This window comes from Bombina bombina, chromosome 3 (assembly GCF_027579735.1).
Source record: "Bombina bombina isolate aBomBom1 chromosome 3, aBomBom1.pri, whole genome shotgun sequence".
Classification (NCBI taxonomy): Eukaryota; Metazoa; Chordata; class Amphibia; order Anura; family Bombinatoridae; genus Bombina; species Bombina bombina.
The window spans coordinates 1120988413-1121015330 of record NC_069501.1 but is presented as its reverse complement, the minus strand read 5'-3'; the positions used below and the strand labels follow the sequence as shown (position 1 = coordinate 1121015330).

Sequence of the window (26918 nt, the reverse complement as noted above, 5' to 3'; positions counted from 1 at the left end):
ACAGTAGTGTAGATTTAAAAAAAACAAAAAACTTTTTTGACTGTGTTAAATAATAGCAGTCAGTTTCCTTCACACGTGTGCGTTTCAGTGCCTGCCTGCCAGGGCACAGTGTCACCCCAGTGCAACTCATATCTGGTGTAACAGTAGTGTACATACCTGATGTTTTAAAGCATGTTATTCCAAACAATTTAGGAATGTTAGGTGATTTATGCCCTTTATGAATTAAAACTAGACTCTGCATCAACTATGTAATTTTCCATGGGAGTTTTGCCATGGATCCCCCTCCGGCATGCCACAGTCCAGGTGTTAGTACCCTTGAAACAACTTTTCCATCACTATTGTGGCCAGAAAGAGTCCCGTGGGTTTTAAAATTCGCCTGCCTATTGAAGTCTATGGCGGTTCACCCGTTCGCGAACAGTTGTGGAAGTTCGCGTCCGCTGTTTGCGAACGCAACATTTTAGGTTCGCGACATCACTAGCTACTACTAGTTTCTCTGGGAGCAGATAATCTACCAATTGTTTATCCGAGATACCAAGTTCTTTCTCCTTATGCAACAACTGAATCAACTGTTTTTTGTACTTCTCTTTAGGATTATATTTTAATCTTTTGTTTGTGTTGCTGTCATTTAGTTGTCTATCAGCCTCATCTTAAAAGCCATACTATTTTGAATCACAATTGATCCTCCCTTATCTGCAGGGGTAATAACCATATCCCTATTGTCCCCTGGGAAGCGTAAGGCTCTAATTCGTGAGGGCAGCAAATTGCCCCAAAAGCTTAAAACTGCACAAACATTGACTAGTCACAAAGAATGAATGCCTGTTATTCTCAGCTCGTGTTACATTTTCTGAGCTTGTTTTTCCAGTGCTGTATGTCAGTTGTGCACAGAATTTATGGTTTGCAAGGAACATAAGGGGGTCAGAGAAAAGAGAATATTAGTATGTATAACATAATATACAGTGTACTGTAAAATGCTCTCCCCTTTAATGCGTTCACAATGAAACATTTTATCTGCTGGAGTTTATTAAATGGTTAACTTTATCTTTATTTGTTCATTTGAAATAGCTGTCTGCTTAAACCACCACCTGTACTAAAGAAATCAATATTGCAATAATTTGTACAGAAAGGCTATGTAAACAAGATCCAGCAGAATAAATCACATTGCCAGTTGAGATGGGAGAGATGGGTACTAGAATGTTAATTATAAGTTGTTATCACAGAGATAAGATAAGATAAGGAGGCCTTTGTGTTTATATAGAGTGATGAGATAATATGATCTGTTCTCCCTCCAAGCTTAGTACATTTTAATCGGTTGTGGTATCAATTACTAAAACACATATTTCAAATACAAAAAAAAAGTAAAGGAACATTTCCCATGCATGTTGTACTCAGCAACTGGCATAACAAGTCATTATCAACGCTGTTTTTGAAGCACATGATCGGAGTGATGCTCATGTGCTTAATTTTTCTTTTTTTTTGGTTACTATATGATTTTGGATGAAAGGGGTTAAAAGAACAATTTTAAGTCAGGTGTACGCTCCTGAACTCACCTAGGATTACTCTCTAACAAAAGATACCAAGAGAACTAAGTAAAATTGATAATAAAAACAAAATGGACAGTTGTTTAAAATGTCATGCTCTATCCAAACAGTTTAATTTTGACATTACTATCCCTTCAATAAAAATTAAACTTTAAAGTAAAAATTTAACTTTAAAATGACTTTGTAAAAAAGAAAAAATATTATACCTGTTATAATATTATAACCTTTAAGTAAAGTTCTAATTACAATGTAGATTGTGTTTGTATTTCATGTAACTAGTAATTAGCACAATATAGAAAAAAATGGTATATTCTATGCAGGTATCGCTTCATTCTTACATAATAGGTCTAAAGTATCTGTCATGTTCGGCTGCTGAAGAAGAGGATGTCAATAATCCCACATAGACTCATATTAATAAATATTGTGTTCATGTGCGAAAACGCTCAATAAGTGTCTGTATTGTGGTAACTTTTTAGCTATTTGGCAAAGATAATTATTTACACGAAAATGGCAATGACACTTTTATTAGGTAAGATTCATGAAGTTTGATATGTTTTAATTTGTATTGTTTGCTCTTCAGTTGTAAACTGCAGTATTCGCTGGCATCATTTGTCATTAGTTTGTAAAAAATCTAATGATTGTGTCTTCTTTTTTAAACTTAAATTAATTTAACAGGAGAAGGGCCTTATCTAAAGCAAGAGTTGCAGATTGTTTTTGCCAGTAAGCGGGATACAGTTTGTATAATTACAGATCATAGCAAGTGTGCCCATTATATGCACCAAATAGAGTACGGGACAAACAATTAATTAGTAGACACGTGCAGTTTAAATTCTGTGCCCCAAACTATTGTACTACATACAACGCCGAATTGACTCTTTGTGCACAATGACGCTGTAACGCCAACCCAAGTGAGAGTCAGAGCAGCTCCCAGCATTCCCTGCGTCGCGCATGTGCAAAAAGCTTAGCAGCTCAGGAAGAGGAAAATAAGAAAAACAGGAGAGTGAAGGGATAGATAACAATAATAAACAGGTGAGAAAGTGGAGAGAAGGCGGCGGGACTTTTGTGACAGTCTGGCTGCCTGCGCATTCACTAGAGTGGACTAACGCTGGTACGGCTGTGGGGCTCTGTCCTCAGGTGTATTTTACAAGCAAGGCCCAAGCTGCTCGCACAGGCCCAGGGCAGGGGATCTACTGCTCCCCGGAATCCCCCCTCATGGTGGCGCCAAGAGGAGCTGCAAGAGTGCGGTCATGAACAGCGGACTATCCCCGTCTCCCTGCTCGTCCGCGTTGGTGGCTACAGCAAACTCCCCGCTAGGTCCCGTGGGAGTCCCCGGTTTAAAGCTCAAGTTTTGCCGTTACTACGCCAAGGATAAGACCTGCTTCTACGGGGATGAGTGTCAGTTCCTCCATGAGGACCCGCTGGGGATGCACGGTGGCAGTAGTCTGTCTACAGGGAACTCAGTCGTTTACCCGCAACCAGTGCTGCCAGGGCCTGTCAACCCAGCCAGCAAGAAGTTGGAGTTGGGGGGTCACACCGGACCGGGACTGGACACTCAACGCTTAACCAGTAAGTATAGAGCGGTCTGTAAGGGGGAGCGGGTCTGCTGCTAAATCATACAGTCTGAGCATTAAGTGCAACTCCCTGTGCGTGTAGCAAGAGGAATTCTGTAAGGTCATGTTACGTAACAGGCGAACTGCCGCAGAACCCTGTGTCTGAAACAACAACTAACTGATGCTCTTACGGTTTTCATGGAGTTACTGCTGGAAAGTTTGACATAAACTCCGTCTAACTTTCAAGCTGAGCACACCCCAGGGGAAAGGGGCTGGTTGAGGAGGTGGAGCCGTAAGGGGAAGGAGAAGAAAATGGTGTTTTGATTAAAGGTAGCCCTCAATTTACACTGTGCTTCTGTTCCTTGTGGAGCAGTTGTTATATATTAAAAAAAAAAAAAATCATAAATAAAATCAGTGTAAAATGAACACAGTTATATAATGTAGGTCAATGGGAAGTAAAATGAGTTAGGATGCAGGGCCCTCTCACAATTGACATTAGTAATGTAATATTATAAGTTAATGTGTTTTAAAGCCCTGAAATTAATGCTGTCAATGTAAAAACAGCAATATAAAAACTATTTTTATGCTTGTTGAGAGTTTATAAGCCAGTGGAGAGTCATTTTTTTTCCTTTGCTACAAATATAAGAAAGCCAAACAAATAATTACTTTCATGGGCTGTACACTGTATTACTATGAATGCCTGACAAAGGGACCCTAGTGCCCAAAAATGCTGGTTGCAAAAACTCTTCTGCAAATCTCTTGTTTTCAGCTAAGGAGACTGTGTGGAATAGCTTCCTCCAATCGTACTAGCATAAAACGAGGGTTGCCACTGTATTGCCTTATTAGAAGGTGAACTAATGTACCAAGCTATTATGCAATACATGTTACATATCGGCATCCACATGTAAAACAATTTAACATCATTAGCTCTATTCCCTGGTAGAAATAATTTCCCAATCTCTTTTGTTGTGACAAATAAGGGATGCAGATAAGTGGTTTTTTTTTTCCATCTAAGTAATGAAGTAAAATGTTGCAGAGTTAGGTAAATATGATTGTAACACTCTAGCTTCTCTTTAGCAAGTGGAACAAACACCATTTTGGGGTTATTTACAGTAAAAGTAGTGAAATTAATGTATATTGCAGTTTTTATTTTCTGTAATTAAACATTTTGTAGGGTTTACATTTTGCGTTCTTTCCCACTATAAATACATGAAATACTTTAATATTCCATTCACCATAGATAGCATAGACGCTTTCAAACTATGAGGACATTCTATTTTGTTACCTAATAATCAAACACTGGTCAAAGTATGTAGAATAGTTATGGGAATCTGGTAACCTGTGGGCTGTATGCTGTTATCCAAGGTGTCTATGCAGCCCAATTAATTTTGTAAAGGGGGGGAAAAAAAACCAAAATTCTTTCAGCTTTCTTACTAAGGCTCTGGTTCCAACGTATCCTTTTTAAAGGAACCGTTTACCCCAAAAACTTTCTCTTTTAATTGGTTCCCAATGATCCATTTTACATGCTGGAGGGTATTAAATTGTTTACAAATGGCTCCTTAGCCTTTATATTGCCATTTGAAATAGCTGATTTAGCCAGTAGTATCCCTACCTAATATGGAACATTTCTTTACCTAGGTATAGACTATTGACAAATTATGTAAACACAGCCAGCAGAATAAATTACTCAGTGAGAGGTGGAAGAGGTAAAGCTCCAAAATGTTCATTTTAAATTGTTCTTTCTAAGGGGTAAATTTTATCAAAGGCTTTCGCCAACCTTCAACCCCCTACGACTGCAGGTTCTCATAAGAGAACCTGCAGTCCGTATTTAACAAGCAGCGGTCATCAGACCGCTGCTTTCCTAACCTTTCGCCACTTCTAAAGTGGTGAATTTCAATCTCCCCGGTATAATCCGACCGGGGAGATTGACAGCTCCTCCCTGCCCGTGCGTGAAGGGGGCAGGATTGAACGCAAGTGCAAAATAGTGCTCGTGTGGAATGCTGAATTGCGCCAGGGGAATTCTGCCCGCCAGAAGTGAGCTGTGGCGGACAGGGGCGCTTACGTGCGCCCCTGACTGCCTCAGCTTGATAAATCACCCCCTAACACCAAAAATGTTATTGTTTAAAAAGATAGGTAATCCCTTTTATTTACCATTCCCCAGTTTTGCAAAACCAACACTGTTATATTATTATACATTTTACCTCTGACTACCTTTTATCTAAGTTTCTGCAGACAGCCTCCTTATCTCCAATCTTTTGACAGACTTGCATTTCAGGCAATTAGTGCTGACTCTGAAATAACTCCACTGAAATGAGCACACATTAACAAACAGTACCTGTTATTAGCTATTCACAGCCATACTGTGAGATGAAATGTGGACTACAGAGTCTTCGAAAACAGTCCTATAAGGCTGCCTAAGTTAAGCCTTTAACCAAAAATACCAAGAGAAAAAAGCAATTTTATGATGAAAGTAAATTGGAAAGGTGTTTAAAATATGCCCTATGTGAATAATAAAAGTTTAATTTGTACTTTACTGTCTGGGTATAAAACTAAATAAGTACAATGTAATCCCATTTGGAGTCTGTTGTATCAACACATCCGAAAAAAAAGCTTAATGCATTTGAATCAAAGTTAAAACACATCTTTATTTGGTAATTAAACATGGGTGTTACAGCACCCACAGTATGCTTTGTAAGTAAAATATTTCTTTAGGTTCTTTGATACTGGTTGATTGTCCCTGCTCAGGTGCAATAATTTATCATTATTTCTACTTACAGATAACTGTCTTTAAAATTAAACATATAATCATACTCACCATGTATTCAAATTCCCTTTATCCACTTTTTACACATACAAACCCTGGTTATATTACACTTTTGTAGTTCCAATATTACAAAACTGTTAAGGATCTGTAAATAGTATAAAGCCTGTAAATATCTTCTTGTGATACTCGAGTTACATTCAGATTATATAGGTCTTATGTCACCTCTTAAATAAAGAAATGGATGCAGTTAGCATCTAGATGTAACTTGAATATCATCAAATGTACAGACCAGTTATGGATCCTTGAGCATCTAAGAAAATACAAGCAGTTATCAGTATAATTTATAACTTATGTTCACTAATTCATGTATTGAAGTTGCCTGCAAAACCCTTTGTCCATTAATAAACTTAACTAGGAGATCAATAATCCTATTTAAATTAGAACCTTCTAGTTTTGTAAGTATTTTTTTTTTTTACCTATTTGCAGCTGTGAAATGTGTGTTAATTTAACAATACAATCAAATTGAATGATTCAGACAGAACATGCAATTTAAACAAATTTCCAGTATACAGGGATGATCTATTTTGCTTTGTTCTGTTGCTATTCTTAGTTGAAAAGCATACCTAGATAGGAAGGAGATTCGAATATTTGATGAGAGTACATTTAGAAAGTTGTTCAAAATTGTATGCTGTATCTGAATTGCAAAAGAAAAAAGTTTATATATATATATATCGCTTTTTAAAGAAAATGTATTTATAAATAAAATGTTTTAACACAACAGAGCATTATATTGTTGCACAAGCAACACCTCGAAATCTGTTTCCAAAGACAAACATGAATGTTCTTCAGCAGTTATAACAGAAGTCTGTTCTTGTTTGCTAGATGGACCTTTTTAGAGTTACAGGGATATACAGATGAATCTCTAAAAATTAGAATATTGTGCAAAAGTTCATTTATTTCACTAATGCAACCTAAAAGGTGAAACTAATATGAGAGACTCATTACATGCAAAGCAAGATAGTTCAAGCCGTGATTTGTCATAATTGTGATGATTATGGCTTATAGCTCATGAGAACCCCAAATCCACAATCTCAGAAAATTAGAATATTACATGCAACCAATAAAACAAGGATTGTACATATCGGACCTCTGAAAAGTATAAGCATGCATACTGTATGTACTTGGTTTGGGCCCCTTTTGCAGCAATTACTGCCTCAATGCGGCGTGGCATGGAAGCTATCAGCCTGCGGCACTGCTGAGGTGTTATGGAAGACCAGGATGCTTCAATAGCGGCTTTCAGCTCTTCTGCATTGTTCGGTCTCATGTCTCTCATCTTTCTCTTGGCAATGCCCCATAGATTCTCTATGAGGTTCAGGTCAGACGAGTTTGCTGACCAATCAAGCACAGTAATCCCACGGTCATTGAACCAGGTTTTGGTGCTTTTGACAGTGTGGGCAGGTGCCAAGTCCTGCTGGAAAATGAAGTCCGCATCCCCATAGAGCTCGTCTGCGGTAGGAAGTATAAAGTGGTCCAAAATCTCCTGGTAGACGGCTGCGTTGACCCTGGACTTAATGAAGCACAGTGGACCAACACCAGCAGATAACATGGCTCCCCAAATCAACACAGACTGTGGAAACATCACACTGGACTTCAAGCATCTTGCAGTGTGTGCCTCTCCATTCTTCCTCCATACTCTGTGTCCTTGGTTTCCAAATGAGCTGCAAAATCTGCCCTCATCAGAAAAGAGGACTTTGGACCACTGAGCAACAGACCAGGTCTGTTTTTCTTTAGCCCAGGTAAGACACTTCTGACGTTGTTTGTTCAGGAGTGGCTTGATGAGGAATACGACATTTGAAGCCCATGTCCAGTATACATCTGAACCAGATTGAGAGACAATTTAAAGGCTCAGGAACCCTTTGCAGGTGTTATGGCTTAATTACCTGATTAGAGTCGGACACTTTGAGCCTAGAATTTTGCACCTTTTCACAATATTCTAATTTTCAGAGATTGTGAATTTGGGGTTTTCATGAGCTGTAAGCCATAATCATCACAATTTATGACAAATCACGGCTTGAACTATCCTGCTTTGCATTTAATGAGTCTCTCATATATTAGTTTCACCTTTTAAGTTGCATTAGTGAAATAAATTAACTTTTGCACAATATTCAAATTTCGAGTTTCACCTGTAAAAACCCAAAACATTTCTTTTGTGATTCAGAGCATACAATTTAAAAAAAAAAGTTTCCAATTTCTTTCTATTATCGAATTTACTTGGATCCCATAATATTCTGTGTTGTAGAGATTCCTAGGTAGGCATCTGGAGCACTATATAGCAGGAAATTATGCTGCCATCTAGTGCTCTTGCTAATGGATAACATTTTTGCAAAACTGCTGCCATATTGTGCTCCAGAAATGGGCCGGCTCCTAACCTTACGTTCCTGCCTTTCAACAGAAGATACAAAGAGAAATTCATAATAGATGTAAATTAGACGGTAGTTTAAAATCTCATGCTCTATCTGAATCTTAAAAGAAAAATGTTGTTTCATATTCTTTTAACCCTTTTTTTGCTGCTTTAGTCTGTGCTTATTTTGTTTGGAATTATAAAATATATTTATAATAATTCGTCTAGGTGTTCTATTAATGTCATTGTACTCAAATGCTGCAATAATGTATATTGGAGTCTAAAAATCTATTTTGGGGCACAACAATATTATATACAAGAAGAGCTGAAATAGAAGAACAAAAACAATGAAAACTTCGACCTATTCTCTCTCTCTTTTTTGTTTAAGAGGGGTGATAACAAAACTACTAGTGGGGCTGTATGAATATTTCTATTGGTTTATATATGATTTATGTGGGATCATAGTTGCTTATTTCCAAATATACTAATCACACTGGAGCAATTTATCATATCTCCTTAGCTCTCCTATGGAGAAGCGAAAAAAAACCAAAACAATTATTTCAAATTTGAGAGGACAGATGCGCTTCTCTAAAGGAGAGCTTAAGAGAACCCATAGGAAATTACTAGGAGAATTCTCCTTACACTTGATGAATCTCGCCCTATAAGGGTGTATTTGTGGTAGTTATATTAAAATTAAAGGGACAGTCTACTCCAAAATGTATGTTAAAAAAGATAGAAAATCCCTTTTTATTACCCATTCCCCATTTTTTGCACAGCCAACATGGCTATATTAATATACTTTTACCTTTGTGATTACCTTGTATCTAAGCCTCTTCTGACAGCCCCCTTATCACATAGCTATTTATTATCTATTTACTTGCATTTTAGCCAATTAGTGCAGTGTCATGCACAACTCCACGGGAGAGAGCACAGTGCTATCTATATGGCACACATGAATTGTCAGTCTCTTGTGAAAAGCTAATAAAAAAAGCATGTGACGAGGTTTAGATACAGGCAGAGATTTAGAGGTTTGAATGTTATAAATTATATTAATATAACAATGTTGGTTGTGCAAAGCTGAGACATGGTTAGTAAAGGTGTTGTCTATCCTTTTAAACTGTCCCTTTTTAAAGCTGTAGGCATAAGTTCTGCATAAAACATTATTCACATTGGTTAAAAACATGTATGCAATAACATCAAAAATTTCAAAATAGTTACGTACCAGTATTTTGATATGTTGTTGATAGAGAAAAAGTTTTTTTTTTTTTTGCAGCACTTATGCATACAGCTAAATTTTTTTTTTTTTTTTTTTTTTTTTTTTTTTTAAATATAACTACTGCAAGTATTCCCAAATAGAGCTAGATTATGCCAAGTATTTCTGGGTCCCCAGGTCTTAAATTTTGTTGCACATAATCAGATTGAGACTGCAGCTCTTTTTCGGTTGTTGCTTCCTGGGGTACCAGAAATTCACATTTAGTCTTAAAGAAACGGTAAATACGTAGATTTGCATAACCAACAAATGCATGATAAAGACAATGCAAAAACACTTAGTCTAAACTTCAAATGAGCCCAGTTGCAGAACATTTTTTCTTTTACTTTCTGCAATGAGTTTTTTTTTTTTTTTTTAGTTTAATTTTTTTTATAGGTCATTTTTGCAATGAAATTCTGTTTTAAATTAGTCAGTTACTCTAAAGCATCAACTAAATTATGTGTTAACTGGAGAATAAAGCAGTTTTTAGTTTTTTATATGTATTGCATTACAAATTAGCTGCAGGAAAAAAGTTTTAAAAATGGCTCTTTAATAAATTTGTTTTACTTTTCTATTGGTCTAAGTTAAAAAAAAGTAAAAAAAAAGATGCATTGCTCACAAGAGCGTCCTACATTCAGGAGTCGCACCTTTGCAGGCTAGGAAAGGCTAGGCTAGGGGAGGAAAATATCCCTAAAAGCCAGTCATCAATGCGCAGCTTTGCAGTATTGTCCCTTATTTGTTACCTTTTAAATATCACTTTGCTCTGCACTTTGCTAAGCAAAACTTACACAGTCCTGCAAGAAGCACAGAGCTGTTTGAAGAGAAAAACCATGGGCCTGATCCGATATGCAGCGTCGCCCGCAAAAGCTTGCGACGCCAAATTTTGCGCTGGTTTGGTATCCTATATATGGCGTAACATAAGTTTTTTTGGCCCATAGACTGACATATAACAGCCGCGCAGTTTGGTATCCAATATACAGTGTAAGGACTTGCGTGGCGAAAATGGAGAAATCTTACTCCATTTTCACCTCGCCACAAAATGCAGGCGTAGTAAGCCTTACGCTGAGTATTGGAGCCCCGTAACTCCCTAAACTGCCTGCAAAATAAAACCTAACATGCGCAATGTCTATCTAGCTGTCAACCGCAATCCCTAATAAAGTGCTTAACCCCTAAACCACCGCTCCCGGACCCTGCCGCCACCTACATTAAATGTATTACACTCTAATCTGACCCCCCTACACCGCCGCCACCTATATTAAATAGATTAACCCCTAATCTAGTCCCCCTACACCGCCGCCACCTATTTTAAATATATTACCCCCTAATATGATCCCCCTACGCCGCCGCCACCTATTTTAAATATATTACCCCCTAATATGATCCCCCTATTTTAAATATATTACCCCCTAATATGATCCCCCTACACCGCCGCCACCTATTTTAAATATATTAACCCCTAATCTAATCCCCCTACACCGCCGCCACCTAGTTTAAATATATTAACCCCTAATCTAATTCTCCCCCCCCCCCCCCCTAAACCGCTGCCACCTATTTTAAATATATTTCTTCCTAATATGATCCCCCTACATCAGAATCCAGTCCTCGGACAGAAATTGCATGCACTTGCAATTTCTGTCCGAGGACTGGATTCTGATTTGATAATCATTTGAAGAAGAAGGCAGCTACGTAACGGTGGGGGGAGTCCGGCTGCCATATTTACCCGGTATTAGACAAGTTAGCGAAAGTGATTACTACAGAAGCAAGGCGGCATGGTAGAAGGGGTATAGTGCAGGAGGATCTTCGGTTCTTATATTTCTATCTCAAATAATGTTAACGGAAGTGTTGACTGTCCCTTAATTATTATTTAAATCTAAATAATATTAAAGTTAGGGGGTGTTAGGTTTAGGGGTTAATATATTTAAAATAGGTGGCGGCGGTGTAGGGGGATTAGATTAGGGGTTAATATATTTAAAATAGGTGGCGGCGGTGTAGGGGGCTCAGATTAAGGGGGTAATACATATAATATAGGTGGCGGCGGTGTAGGGGGCTCAGATTAGGGGGTAATACATATAATATAGGTGGCGGCGGTGTAGGGGGCTCAGATTAGGGGGTAATACATATAATCTAGGTGGCGGCGGTGTAGGGGGCTCAGATTAGGGGGTAATACATATAATCTAGGTGGCGGCGGGGTCCGGGAGCGGCGGTTTTGGTGTTAATACATTTATTTTTAGGAGTGAGAGGGGGGATTGCGGATATAGGGGTATACGTGTCGGGCTATTTTTGGGAGGCGTGTTAGACAGTTACGGGATATTTTATACTTTAGTTTTTTTTTTTTTTAGGTGTGGCAGTTTCTAAAGTGCCGTAAGTCACTGGCGACTCCAGAAATTTGTACTTAAGCTTATTTCTGGACATCGCTAGTTTGTCCGACTTACGGCACTTTAGCAACTGCCGGCACCATATATGTGATAGCTCGATGTGCGAGGTCAAACTACGGGTGGTGCAGGTTTCCACGCTTGCGCTGAAACCTGCACCGTATATCGGATCGCGCCCCTGATGTGTAGCATAGCTGCAAAGCAAAAGCTCTAAAAGTTCCTGCATGTGTCCTGTTCTTTCACCCATGGCATCTCAGATCACAGCATGTTCTGCCTTGGGGCAAATGAGTAGTAGATTTTTTTTTTTTTTTGTTTCTTTCTCATGTGACAGTCCTCAGCATATCACAAATGCATATATGTGTTTTCTGTGAATTTTTGCACATGCGCTCAGTAAGAGCTGGTGACTAAAAAAGTGTAATTATAAAAAGACTGCACATTTTGTTAATGAAAGTAAATTGAAGTACATTTTAAAATTGCATGTTCTATCTAAATCATGAAAGTTTAAATTTTGACAAGTGTCCCTTTTTAAAAGTTGGATTATATAATCCTACCTACCAGCCAAAGTAGGTGGTGTCTCCACTGGCCCTGCACAATAAATTCCAATGCACAGGGCTCACAGATCTGTACAGTAAAGGTACAAATCTCCAAATCCAGAATTCGAAAATACAAACTTATTCTGAAATCCAAAATTTTCAATTTAATATTTTTTAAACTTTGCTCCAAACCCTCTCTTGACTGTCCCATTTTACAGATGCAAATATTTCAAAATCCAAATCTTTTCTGGTCCCAAGCAGTTTGGATAAAGGGTTTTCTCCCTGTACTGGCTTTTAAAACTACAAAGTAACAGCTGTTGAGAAGATAACTGAATAGAGAATTTTATAGGATACTAAAGTAATGAGTGTTTGAACAAGCTGTATAATTCATATATGCTGATAAATGTCTGCTTCCACTTTGAGACCTGTTTAAATGACAGCTGAGCCTAATAAAGGCAGATATATTTTTTTGGTTCTTCAGTGAGTTACATTCACCCTAAAGGTTTACATCACCCTCTCTTCCTGAAGAAAAAAAAAGCTTATTTGTGACGTAGAAAGGGACATGTCTCACCTTGAAACATCACCTTGCAAGACTAGAGAGTATCGATTTTAAATAATTATAGTGCACACATTGTTATCTAGCAACCTGGCAATTATGCAAGTAGAAATGAGTGAACAATAATTTTCAGCAGCTGGGAAATATTAGGCATAATTAATGAAAATGTGTGACAGTGTTGCAGGGTTGGTCAGTCACCAGTTTGCCACAAAGGATTAACCGACCCTTTCCCCCTTAAAGTGATGATAAACCTTAACAAATCAGATGCCATATATTTAATCTTTGCCATTAAAGTATATGGATTTTAGATCTTTTACTATAACATATATATATATATATATATATTTATATTTATATATCTTTAATCCTAATTGGTATTGTCGGTTCCTCCGCACCCCTTAATTTCCTCTTTTGGCTGGCCTGTGATGTATAGAGCAGTCACATCCACCCTTTACATAGCTAAGGGCTTTAAAGGGGCTGGACTTCAAGATTGTCAAATGACTATAGGGATGACATCCTGACACAATTGGCAGATGCAGGCACATACACCATGCTATCAAAAGACCCCACATCTATGTATAAGAAACAGATAGATGGCATTTTACAGATGGGTCTACAACAAGGGTATCTAACAGATTGTATGATTTGTGTCACTCAATATCCACAAATACCTATCCTGTATACAACTCCAAAAATACATAAAACCCTTACATAAACCTCCGGGACGTCCCATAGTGTCAGCAGTGCAATCGCTTACCCAACAACAAATAATTAAAATTACACACAATGAGAAAGAAATACAGTTCCTAGATCTAAATATCTACATACAGGGACAAAAATTGGGAAGTACACTTTATCACAAGCCAACAGATAGAAATTCTATACTGAGTGCCAACAGCTGCCATCCGCCCACACTCTTGAGGGGGATTATTAAATCCCAGATGATTCGAGTAATTAGAAATAATTCGAACCACTTTGTAGGGGTCTCCCAGCTGCAAGAAATGAGGGACAAATTCCTTCAGAGGGGCTACAAGAAGAGAATAGTGGAGGATACCTTAAATGAGGTCCTACCACTTACACAGGATACTCTCATCTACAAAGCAGCTGAAGCAGAGAATAAATTAATAATGGCTACCACCTTTGCCCCAAATACCACACAAGCTGGCAAAATATTGAGGACACATTGGCCCCTGATACAATCAGACACAAGGTTGAAATTTGCAGAGAGAATGACACCTATGATAGCCTACAGAAGAGGAACCAATCTGCGAGACATTTTGGTCCGCACTGACCCTAAAAAAAGCTACATAGGAGCTACACATAAAAACATCAAAGGCTCATACAAGTGCCTGGGATGCACCACATGCAATGGGTTGATATCTACCAAAACGTTTCACCATCCACAAACAAATAAAGTGTACACCATCCAACACTCCATATCCTGCAACACGACACGTGATATATCTGCTCTATTGTCCGTGCTCTCAATTCTATGTCGGAAAAACAAGTGGTACACTCCGAGAAAGGATGGCCAATCATAGGAGAGCTATCCGAGTAGCACTTAAGGAAGGGGATTCAGACCAACCAGTGGCGAGACACTGTGCAGTAAAATCACATCAAGTATCAACCATCAGGTATATTCTCATCGATCATATCCCCCCCCTGGATAGAGGGGGGGATCGGAATAAGACCCTATTGAGGCGCGAAGCAGAGTTGATGTACAGACTGGGTACTATAACCCCAGGGGGACTGAATTCCCCACCGGATTATAAAGCGCTCATATAGATCGGAGACACACTACGAGGCATGGCCAGTGGTAAACACTAGTATGTTTTGGTAGTTTAGCGAACTTGTCCCCAGTGGGGGTGAGCTGTCTAACATACACCAAAAACCTGAGTAGGAGGGAGACACCTAGGTGCCACCCACCACTCATGAAACAAGTGGTCCACGAAGGCATATTGCGCTTTCTATACATTCTATCTCCTATATCTATATAAAAATGAGCTGAAGACGAAATAAGGAGCATGTAGAGTCATACTAGAAAAGGATACAGGAAGAAGGAACTGTTCCTTTCAATTAAGGACTTTTAATTAAGGATAGTGAATGGTGCACACCAAGAAAGCGATGAAGTACATCTACAACATCATAAAATGAGGGGAAGCATAATAACACAAGAACTGTATAAGAGATAAAGTTTGATCTCTCAAGACATAATTCTATTCAAGCATTTAGTTAATGTAACCTTATGTCATCAGGGGCCAATCCTTGCAGTAGTAAATAGTAGCCAATGTAGTAGTGCATAATTGTTAGTATGTATACTAGCATTTTATTGGTCACTTTTTATTTTTATTTTGTGTCAATATGTACATGATGTATATAGTGCAAAGTGGTGTATGAATGTTGTAACTTGATAATTATATGTGGGTTAAATTAATAGAACAGTATGAGTATGAATATAGTACCTATACTGATAGTAAGAATAGAACATATACACAATAACATAGCGCTCTAAAAGATAGTACAACATAAGATCCCTACGGCAAATAGTTCGGGCAGAAGGATGTTACTATGACCACCAGAACAACTAAACACGGAACACAACTAGCATAGTAAGTACATTCATCACAATGAAAAAAACAGAGACCCGATTAGTGCTGCAAATATGACAAGATTGGAGCAGTTAGTGAGTTGTCTATAGATAAACAATGGAATATAAGTGGTACATAGAAGTAGGAAATGTAAACACCGATAGTGCACTATAAGTATTTAAGCATCAAGTGGATGCAAAAGAATAATTAGCACATGTACATAGTAACAATATGAGTTTGATTCATAATATTGACACATACGATTTAAATAATACATACTAAAAAGTTGTATAATATTTGACGTAACCTACCGGATGTAGTAGAGATAGACACTTGTGGGTTAGCAATGGTGGAACGCAAGGTATGCGTTCTACGGATAGTTTTTGCCGCACTTTCACTGATCTAACACAGGTGGAAATTGTTTGTGTGTACACATGTGTATAAATTTGTTTGTTTTTTCACATTATGTCATGCTGATTTTTGGGGAAAACATCCCCGAAAACGTTTCATTAAAGAAAGCTTTGATTGTTCACCTGAAAAAGACCTGTGAGTGCATTAATTTGCCAGGAATAAATATATATATATATATATATATATATATATATATATATATATATATATATATATATATCTCTCTATCTCTTAAAGGACACTCCATGATATAAACATAAATGTGTGCACATAGTTAGAAATAATAGTTTAGAGCTGTACCTGGTTAAAATGCACCTCATAATCATTGAAAACTAAAGTTTTGAGAATCTTTTTGCTTTCCCTGTCCTCCCAGGTCACGTGGGTAATGATGCCTAATGAAAACTGCATATACATATATGCAGTTTTCCTCCTCTACACATGTCCGACCGCAAGTGGCAACGTCACATGTGACGTAACTGTCAAAACAGGACCACGCTTCCAAGACCATGCATTGCTAGCCTAGGCAGAAAAACACCTGCGTGCAGCCAAAGAGTGAATAAAATATTATAAGGGATGTAACTGACATGAAAGGGAAGAGCTCCAGCTTTACTGCTGATAGTCAAGCTGCTCCCTTTCATGCTGTGCTAGATGGTGTACTCGAATTCATGGACGCACGGGAGGAGTCACGTGAGTGTGCAGGGGATCACATGGGCATGCAATTTAACACTCTAACGATTGGCTGGAAACCATTGTCAATAACTGTGAGGGAAATCCTCCTTTGGCCAGGGGCAGAGGGACAGCGGTGGTAAAATGGAAAAAGGAGCAGTTTTAAACTAAGTTTCATTCAAATTATAATTGATTTATATAAAATGTATGCTTCAGATTGATTCTATTTTAGCTTAACTATGCAATGGTACTTTTTTTATACTTCATTTCATCACGCATTGACTGGTCCTTTAAATATGAAAGAAAACCAATGGGGGTCGGTCTCTATCTCTTTCTTTTTCTCTCCCTCTCCTTTTACTTTTGTATGTTATTTTATAGCATTTTGCTGTGAAGTGGAGGCTATTTTTACAGACCCAACACAAAACTACAAAAGCAAGAATATGTGAGAGCTTCTAGATAGATAAATTGCACACAATAATCTTACAGAAAGCTCTAGGAGAGCGTGGCATTGTGAATGGATTAATGGAATTATTTAAAAAGTATTATTAAATATTACAGCCATAACAGCCTCATGCTACATAATTAAAATAAATCCTTATTTCTATCCTCAAAAAGCATTTTAAACTAAATAAACTTATTTAAATAAATGTGTATGTATGTGTGTGTGTGTATATATCTATATCTATATCTATATCTCTATATCTTCCATGTGTGTCTGCACTCACAATGCAATAGGGACATCAACCAGGGTGCCAAGTCAGGTATATCAATAATCCATTATAGAAGAGGACTGCACTCACTGGATTTGGTATATAAAATACATTTTTTTATTAAGGTGACATTTCGGGGTACGCAGACCCCTTCCTCAGACCAGGCGAGGAAGGGGTCTGCGTACCCCGAAATGTCACCTTAATAAATTTTTTTATTTTATATACCAAATCCAGTGAGTGCAGTCCTCTTCTATAATGGATTATTTATTTATATATATATATATATATATATATATATATATATATATATATATATGTAGCCATCAGTTTACGCCAGGGTTAGGTTCCAGAAGGAATGGTTGTAAATCAAAACCATTGTAAATTGAAACCCAGTTTATAATGTAAGTCAATTGGAAGTGAGGGAGTTGTGTTCCAGGCCCCTCTCAAAATTGACATAAGTAACACCTAATACATTATTTTTAAAGCTTTGAAATGAAAACTTTAAATGCTAAACAACATTATAAACCTAATAAAATAGATTGTAGCATCATCAAACTAAGTTTAATAAACAAAAACATTTGCTAAACCGCACCTAATAAAATAATCACACAAACACAGACTGTATCATCATCAAACTAAGTTTAATGAAGAAAAACAAAATAATCACACAACAGACTGTATCATCATCAAACTAAGTTTAATGAAGAAAAACTTTTTTTACTTGCATTTTTCTGCAGCTATGGGAAGTGGCTGCTAGATCTTGTTCCTTTAAAAAACGGCTCCATTGCTCAGGTCTGGTTATACACTGATTAGCCTGCCTGTGTTTAATCACACAACAGACTGTATCATCATCAAACTAAGTTTAATGAACAAAAACGTTTTTTACTTGCCTTTTTCTGCAAACAGTTCTCTGCATTGAGTCTGCAGTTAAGGGAAGTGGCTGCTAGATCTTGTTCCTTTTTGAAAGCTGATCCATTGATCATGTCTGGCTTGCTTTTCTTTGCATGTGTTTGCTGAAACACAAGCTGACAGCTCCACCTACTGGCTATTTTAATGTATGCATGTACTAATGCTTTCAATAGCAGTCAATGCTTTTCAATAGCAAAAAAAGGGCGTTATTCTGAAACGGCGCAAATAGAACCGTTGTAAACCGAGGGCCCACCTGTGTGTGTCTGTGTATGTATGTGTAGTAGTCACCAAGCACTCACGTTATTCACATAGCGCCTAGGTGCAGTGCATAAAGATATTATAAACAAAATCTTGGGTCTTATTTTCACCACCACTGTGGACTTTAATCAATCTGTAACGTTTCGGGGTTACAAAGGGGGAAACCCCGAAACGTTACAGATTGATTAAAGTCCACAGTGGTGGTGAAAATTATATATATATATATATATATATATATATATATATATATATATTCTCCACCCACCCACCCTTGGGCCAAATAAGTTCTGACAGCACAGCAAGCACTATATCACCGCACATCAGTACAGGGAGTCACTACTTGGACTCCAGTGTGCAATCTAGTTTCCGCCCTAAACACTCTACAGAAACCGTTCTTACTAAAGTAACAAATTACCTTTTTATCAGCTAAAGCAAAGGGCCACTACTCCTTACTAATTCTTATTGACCTGTCCGCTGCTTTTGACACAGTTGACCATCCTCTCCTTTAAAATCCTACATTCATTTGGCATCCGACACATAGCCCTCTCCTGGTTTGCCCCATATCTCTCAAACCGCTCGTTTTCAGTTTCCTTTAACGACATGTCTTCTAAAAATTTGCTTCAGTTGGAGTACTGCAAGGTTCTGTCTTGGGTCCTTCTTTTCTCTCTCTATACATCCTCCCTTGGAAAACGTATAGCCTCCTTTTGGCTTCCAGTACCACTTATATGCTGATAATACCCAAATCTATATTTCCTCTCCTGATATTTATCTCCCTCTTTACTCAACCAGATTTCCAACTGCCTCTTTGCAATTTCCTCTTGGATGTCTTCACACTACCTCCAACTCAACCTATCCAAAACTGAGCTGCTTCTTATTCTTCCCCCCCCCCCCCTTAAAGACATCCAACACCTGACATTTCTCTGACGGTCATAGACTCTGTTCTCAACACCTCACCCTAGGTCCGCTGTCTTGGGGTCACACTTGACTCAGAACTCACATTCAACCTACATATACAAGTGCTTACCAAATCCTGCGTGCACACCTATGCAACATTTCCAGAATTCGTCCCTTCCTTACTCAAGAAAACTACAAAAATACTAATTTATTCCCTCATTCTGTCACGCATTGATAATTGCAATCTACTTCTAAACGGCCTTCCAAAACACCACCTCTCCTCCCTCCAATCTATTATGAATGCTTCAGCTAGACTCATCCACCTAAGTCGCAGATCTACATCAGCTTCTCTACACTGGCTCCCCATACACTCCAGAATACAATTTAAAGTATTAACCCTAACTTATAAAGCACTCAACAGTCTAACTCCCAACTACATTTCCTCTCTCATCTCCAAATATTCCCCATCCCACCCTCTTCGATCAACCTCTGACTTAACTCTCTACTCCTATTATCTCTACATCCCACTCCAATCTCCAAGACTTCTAACGTGCTGCTCCTGTCCTCTGGAACTCTCTACCCCGCTCCATAAGACTGTCTCCAACCTTGTATATCTTCTTCAGATGCTCCTTGAAAACATACCTATTCTGGGAGGCTTACCATCTCTCATCCTAACCAAAATAACTATTGAACTGCCTGACTCACTGCTACAACTACAATCCATGTGACAAGCTGCTCTAAACCTTATGTCTCTGCACCCTCAACCTGTAGACTGTAATCTGATCTCTCTGGAGCAGGGTCCTCTTCCTCCTTTTACTAGATTTGTTTAGTTTGTGATGTTTTGTATTTTATCACAAATCCCTGTCGTATGCCCCTATCTTTGTACCCAACAATACAGATTTTTGTGGCTCTATACAAATAGATGATGATAATAATTGGGAAGCAGAAAGTGTAGTGATTTTTTTTTTTTACCAACGAATAAAAAAAATAGCCGGGCCCATTTTTAATTTTTTTTAAAGGTGTCATTGTGTACTCAATTTGCTTATGTCAGTCTTCCCTGTTTACATTGGAGACATTTTTTTGGTTTGTGGTGTAACTTTGGAATCATATTCTTCAGGTAAAATCTTTTTCAATTACATTTTTATTGCATTGAAAATGCGTCAATATTTACACTATAATAAAGCTGTGTGTGTTGATTTCCCCCCCCCCCATGTTTACTTTGTTGTTTTTGCTTTTGAGTGAATTTTTTTGTCTGTATCTTTTAGTTCCTGGAATAGATGGTGGTGCTTTAACAGATACTAGTCTCACAGATTCATACTTCAGCACCAGCTTTATTGGAGTGAATGGATTTGGGAGCCCTGCCGAAGCAAAATACCCCATGATGCAGGTAACTGTTTTGAAATAAAAATGTTAGTTTTTTTTTTTACTTGAATAAGAACTGTGAAGCTGTAGCTTATATTTGTTATGTTTCTTTTAAACTGTGCAAAAAAACTGCAAAATATTTAAAGCTTCCACTCTCTATTATGTGAGCTATAGTGAAGTAATAGGTGCAGCTGTCAAAAAGCCGGTAAGATGCCACTACAGGTGTGCTACAAGATGGCGGCGTCCAGTATAAAATGCAAAGCTTTACCAACTGGATTCTATAATAAGTTTAAAATAAGAGAACAGCTTTAAAAAGAGTTGCAAGTACAGGAGGGAAAATATGGCATGGTGAGTAGTAACCATACTACTGCAGTTATATCTTGCTCTTTAATGTCCCTTTAATTGTGAATGCCTAGCATTGGTTGTGCCTTTTTATATAGCATTTCCTTTTTAGACAAGCAAAGTTAGCAAAGCTTTAAATAGAAATCTTGCTCAAATATTTTCATGCATATAATTTGCACAGTATGTTAACATATCACGAGAGTCTGAACAATTTCAGAACAGCTTATTTATTCCTTGTAAATTGGGGTGTTTATAAAAAAAAAAAAAAAAAAAAAAAAAGTGCTCTGCTCCAAAAGTTCAGTCGATGGTAATCATCTTTCTCAAAGCATCCCAAAGTCCTCCAGGCAGCTCCTTTTAAAAGAAAATCAAAGGGGCACCTGCAAGTACAATCTAAATGGGACACAGGCATAAATGGAAACAGTATCTACTAACGAAGAAGCATCAAGCTTGCTAGCTTTTATATTCTATTAGTTTAGTTCCTAATATTCTTAAATATTGGAATGCTTTGTGGCATTCTATTTTCTTCTACAAGATACGACGAGTCCATGGATTTCATCCTTACTTGTGGGATATTCTCCTCCTGCTAACAGGAAGTGGCAAAGAGCACAACAGCAGAGCTGTATATATAGCTCCTCCCTTCCCTCAACCCCCAGTCATTCTCTTTGCCTGTGTTATACTAGGAAAATGTAGGTAGCGTGGCCAAGTGGTCTAAGGCGCTGGATTAAGGCTCCAGTCTCTTCAAGAGCGTGGGTTCGCATCCCACCGCTGTCCCACTGCTGCCATTAATTTAATCCAAGAAGCCCGCTGCTGCTACAAAGACAGCATGAAGGGGCGGCCCCCGATCTGGGACCGGATCTTATAGGGGGCAGACTTTCTTTCTTTGCTCAGGCTTGGGCAAGAGATGTTCAGGACCCCTGGGCACTGGAAATCGTGACCCACGGGTATCAACTGGAATTCAAGGATTTTCTCACAAGAGGGAGGTTTCATCTTTCACAATAGACCAGATAAAAAGAGAGGCGTTCTTACGCTGTGTAAAAGACCTCTCTACCATGGGAGTAATTTGCCCCGTTCCAAAACTGGAACAGGGGCAGGGGTTTTACTCAAATATTTTTGTGGTTCCCAAAAAAGAGGGAACTTTCAGACCAATTTTAGATCTCAAGTATCTAAACAAGTTTCTCAGAGTTCCATCATTCAAGATGGAGTCTATACGAAAAATATTACCTATGATCCAGGAGGGTCAATATATGATTACCGTGGACTTGAAGAATGCATACCTTCCTATTCCTTTCTCTTCCTAAAACCTTCGGTCGAATGACTGGGGGTGGAGGGAAGGGAGGAGCTATATATACAGCTCTTCTGTGGTGCTCTTTGCCACTTCCTGTTAGCAGGAGGATAATATCCCACAAGTAAGGATGAAATCCGTGGACTCGTCGTATCGTAGAAGAAATCAATTTATCAGGTAAGCATACATTTCCTATTTTTTTTTTTTTTTTTTTTTTATATTATATATAATTATGATGTATATATTTTTTTTTTTTTTTTTCCTCCAGCGAATGACAAACAGCAGCAGTTCACCAAGCCTTCTCAATGATAGTGCCAAGTCATATGCTGGCCATGGTAAGAAGAACGAACGTTCACTCTTCATTCTTACTGATTTTATTTTATGTAATCTTACAAAAAAACATTTATAGGTATGCTTCCATTTTATTTTCCTACACAAGCTCTACTGCTAAAGTATCAGTTACACAGTTTTATATTACTTAAGGATCCCTTGTTGAATTTTATGATTTCACAGGTTCTTAATATATGTATTGATCTATATTCCTAGTGATTAAAAAAGATTGTGTTCTGATTAAAGGGACACATTATAGATAATTTTTATCTTTCATGAAACAGCCGAAGCATGCAATTTTAAATAACTTTCCAGTTTATTTCTATTATCTAATTTCTGAGTACATGCTTTTTATATAAGATCAGAAACAAGTTCCAATTTTACATCTGCAGTGTCTGCTAGTTCAGGTTTAGAAAAATATTGTTATATTTGAATCTTTTTCTTGTGTGTGTATATATAGAATATATTTTGCACAATATATATGGTATCTTTTTTTTTAAATATTTCTGTGTGGGTGCGCTTTGTATTGAAAAAAACGACCCTAAAATGTGTACATTCTGTTTCACACTGATTGGATTGGAAGTACTAATAACAATATGTAAAATAATTTGTGGCCTAAAGAAGACGTACAAAGTATAAAATACAAGTTACACAATTCTGTTTTAACTTGTCACTTTCAATTCAGAATTTTTTTTAGAGGTGAGATTCTGACAGCACATTTCTTTACATAGTCCGTATCAATGCTACCTCGTGGTGTGTGTTTTTTGTTTTTTACGTTAAGCTGTGGTCTGCTTTTTGTTGTGAGTATATAAAAGTGTAATTTCAAACTGACAAATTAAGTATGGAATTTTACCATTAACATAAAGGGACACTGAACCCAAATGTTTTCTTTCGTGATTCAGATAGAGCATGCAATTTTAACCCCTTAACGACCGAGGACGTGCAGGGTACGTCCTCAAAAAAAAAAAAAAAAAAAGGCAGTTAACGCCTGAGGACGTACCCTGCACGTCCTCGGTGTGGAAAGCAGCTGGAAGCGATCCTGCTCTTTTCCAGCTGCTTTCCGGTTATTGCAGTGATGCCTCGATATGGAGGCATCCTGCATTAACTCTAGATGGCCATCCGATGCAGAGAGAGCCACTCTGTCTGCCGCATTTGGCGGTGAAATGGTGGCATGAAATATACCAAAATTGGCCCAATACTTTGGGATGTTTTCTAAAAAAAAATATTTACATGTCAATAGATATTCAGAGATTCCTGAAAGATATCAGTGTTCTAATTTAACTAGCGCTAGTTTTGAAAACAAATGGTTTGGAAATAGCAAAGTGCTACTTGTATTTATTGCCCTATAACTTACAAAAAAAGCATAGAACATGTCAACATTGGGTATTTCTAAACTCAGGACAAAATTTAGAAACTATTTAGCATGGGTGTTTTTTGTTGGTAGTAGATATGTAACAGATTTTGGGGGTCAAAGTTAGAAAAAGTGTTTTTTTTTTTTTCCATTTTTTCCTCATATATTTTATAATTTTTTTATAGTAAATTATAAGATATGATGAAAATAATGGTATCTTTAGAAAGTCCATTTAATGGCAAGAAAAACAGTATATAATATGTGTGGGTACAGTAAATGAGTAAGAGGGCAATTGCAGATAAACACAAACACAGCAAAAATTTAAAAATAGCCTTGGTCCCAAACGGACAGAAAATTGATAAAGTGCTGTGGTCATTAAAGGGTTAAGCTCTTCCTTCCTCATTGTAAGTAACAGATCACTGTTGCCTCTGACACTCTGCACTCCTCATATTGGGAACATTTTAAAGGTAGCACATTGGAGGGGTGTGGAATGTACAAGTGGCACTGGTGACTATGGCACAATTACAAAGAAGAGCTACATTGTAATCACTATCTTTTCAGTCGGGTATTTTATTTATTTTTGAACTCTCATGTTCCTTTTAAATATAGCATTAGTGGCAATCTATGTGGAATGTTCTTTCAATCAATAAATGTAATACATAGATAAGAAAATGCCATCAAAGCCTATGAGTTTTTTATTTTCCTTTTCTTTCAGATCCTCTAGGTTCCCCAGCTTCAACTCTGTTTAATGACTTTGCGGGTCTCACCATGTCTCAAAGAAGAAAGGTAGGTCTTTTATTCTCCTGTAAAAAATATGGATTTGTGACGCCATGATTTCTTTAAAATTCTTAGTTAATGTTTTTCACAGTAATTTTATTACTGGTTATTTTTTTATTTTTTTTCAAGGCTTTATTTAAAAAATGCACATATAGATATCCTAAAACAATAGCAAAAACAAAGCGTACAAGTGATAACATTGTCTAGTCGGGTGTATGGAAGTCCCACTTGGTGTAAAAAACAAGGATCTTTACTTTCCATTAGTCCTTTGTTCAGTGATAGTACTATCCATTTCCAAACCTGGGTTAGAAGGCGTTAGTGAGGTTGTTCAGCTGGGTAGCCAAAACTATGAGAGTAATGCATTAGCATTACATGGTAGGTAGAAAGAACAAAAAAGAGGTAGAACAAGTATATTTGAGTGACTCTTGTTATGCAAGGTAAAATAGGTGTATGCGTTATACATGAAGTATATGGGGGCAATATTTGGCCATAGTTTGATGTTACTTTGATCACATAATGTTGCCGGTGTAAATCGGTTATGAGGAGTATGTAAGGTGCGATATGAGTGGGTGTGTTTTTCATGCAAATGCCAAAAAGGGGGAGGGGATTCTAAGTAATTGTAGTTTGGTCGAGATTGCGTGGTGTTAGGGAAGAAATATTGATTAGAGGTGGGAGGTAGAGGGCTTGTTGGATGCTGGGTTTGTACTCCGGTCTGCAAAATAGTTTCCCTAAGAAACTTCATGTCATAGTAAATGTCAAGGTTGTTGTTGGTGAAATAGAAGTATAATTTACATGATGGGTTGATGCGTAGTTGATTTTCCCACATGTATAGTGTAGGGGGATTTTCTGTCTTTCATAGTTTGGGTATTAATTGCTGGGCAATATTGAGCGCCAATGGAAGGGGTGAGCCTATCATGTTACAGCCAGGGTTGCCACCTCAGCCATGGTTTTCCTGGACACTTACAAGTTACACACATGCTGCAGGGAGGAACATGTATTGTGTTTCTGGGCAGCACTATTTATGTGTACTATTCATATTCCTCCCTGCAGCATGTGTAACTTATAAGTGTCCAGGAAAACATGGCTGAGGTGGAAACCCTAGTTACAACCCCTCCAGCAGTGATCAGAGGCGCAGGTGAAAATATACTTAAAGGGACAGTCTACACCAGAATTTGTATTGTTTTAAAAGATAGATAATCCCTTTTATTTCCCAATCCCCCAGATTTGCATAACCAACAGTTATATTGATATACCTTTTACCTATGTGATTACCTTGTATCTAAGCATCTTCTGACAGCCCCCTGATCACATGATTTTATTATCTTTTGACTTGCATTTTAGCCAATTAGTGCTGTTAGTGTTTTCTATATGTCCCACATGAACTAGCAGTCTCCTGTTGTGCAAAACAAATAGCATGTTTCTTTTACAAAGATATGACGAGTCCACGGATTTCATCCTTGTGGGATATTAACCTCCTGCTAACAGGAAGTGGCAAAGAGCACCACAGCAGAGCTGTATATATAGCCCCTCCCTTTCCCTCCACCCTCAGTTATTCTCTTTGCCTGTGTTATACTAGGAAGAGGTGAAGTGAGGTGTTAGTTTTAGTTTCTTCAATCAAGAAGTTTTTTTATTTTAAATGGTACCGGTGCGTACTATTTTCCTTGGGGGGATATGAAAGAAGATTTCTGCCCCGAGGTTGAAGATCTTAGCAGTTGTAACCAAGATCCACGCTGGTTTCCACAAGACTTCTGAAGGTAACCATGAGACCTCTTCAGGGTGGAGACCGGCTTCATGCTACAAGCAGCATTAAGGTATGTGCAGCCTTTTTATTCTGAGGAGTCTTGGTATATCAGAACTGGCTGGCAGTTATTTCCCTGTATGGGAATGGGGTAAGCAGTAATCCTAATTTACAAGAGGGGTATTACTGGAGTCCCTAGATTTTATTATAATGGTTGACTTTATATGGACATTATGTGACATGGGAGAGGCAATGAAAAACGATATATAACTTTTTTATTTTTGGCACTTAACATTCATATGATTGATGGTTTATTTGAGGGGTTATATTGTGTTGC

The 26918-nt window shown here is 37.8% G+C and overlaps 1 protein-coding gene and 1 non-coding gene across 3 annotated transcripts in view; both read left to right on the top strand.

Annotated features, from left to right (window-relative positions):
• Positions 1 to 2487: 2487 nt before the first annotated feature.
• Positions 2488 to 26918, top strand: part of PAN3 (poly(A) specific ribonuclease subunit PAN3) — a 339245-nt gene continuing 314814 nt past the window's right edge. Inside the window, exons 1-4 of one of the 2 annotated variants that reach the window (XM_053708481.1) lie at positions 2488 to 3104; positions 20665 to 20786; positions 22654 to 22720; positions 24782 to 24852. In XM_053708481.1, the coding sequence (XP_053564456.1) occupies positions 2786 to 3104; positions 20665 to 20786; positions 22654 to 22720; positions 24782 to 24852 (579 nt within the window). In that variant the 5' untranslated portion in view covers positions 2488 to 2785. The remainder of the gene's footprint in view (positions 3105 to 20664; positions 20787 to 22653; positions 22721 to 24781; positions 24853 to 26918) is intronic. The other variant, XM_053708482.1, reaches the window with a different exon arrangement.
• On the top strand, positions 21793 to 21874 carry TRNAL-AAG (transfer RNA leucine (anticodon AAG)). Its single transcript has one exon. It is a non-coding gene; the product is annotated as a tRNA-Leu (tRNA).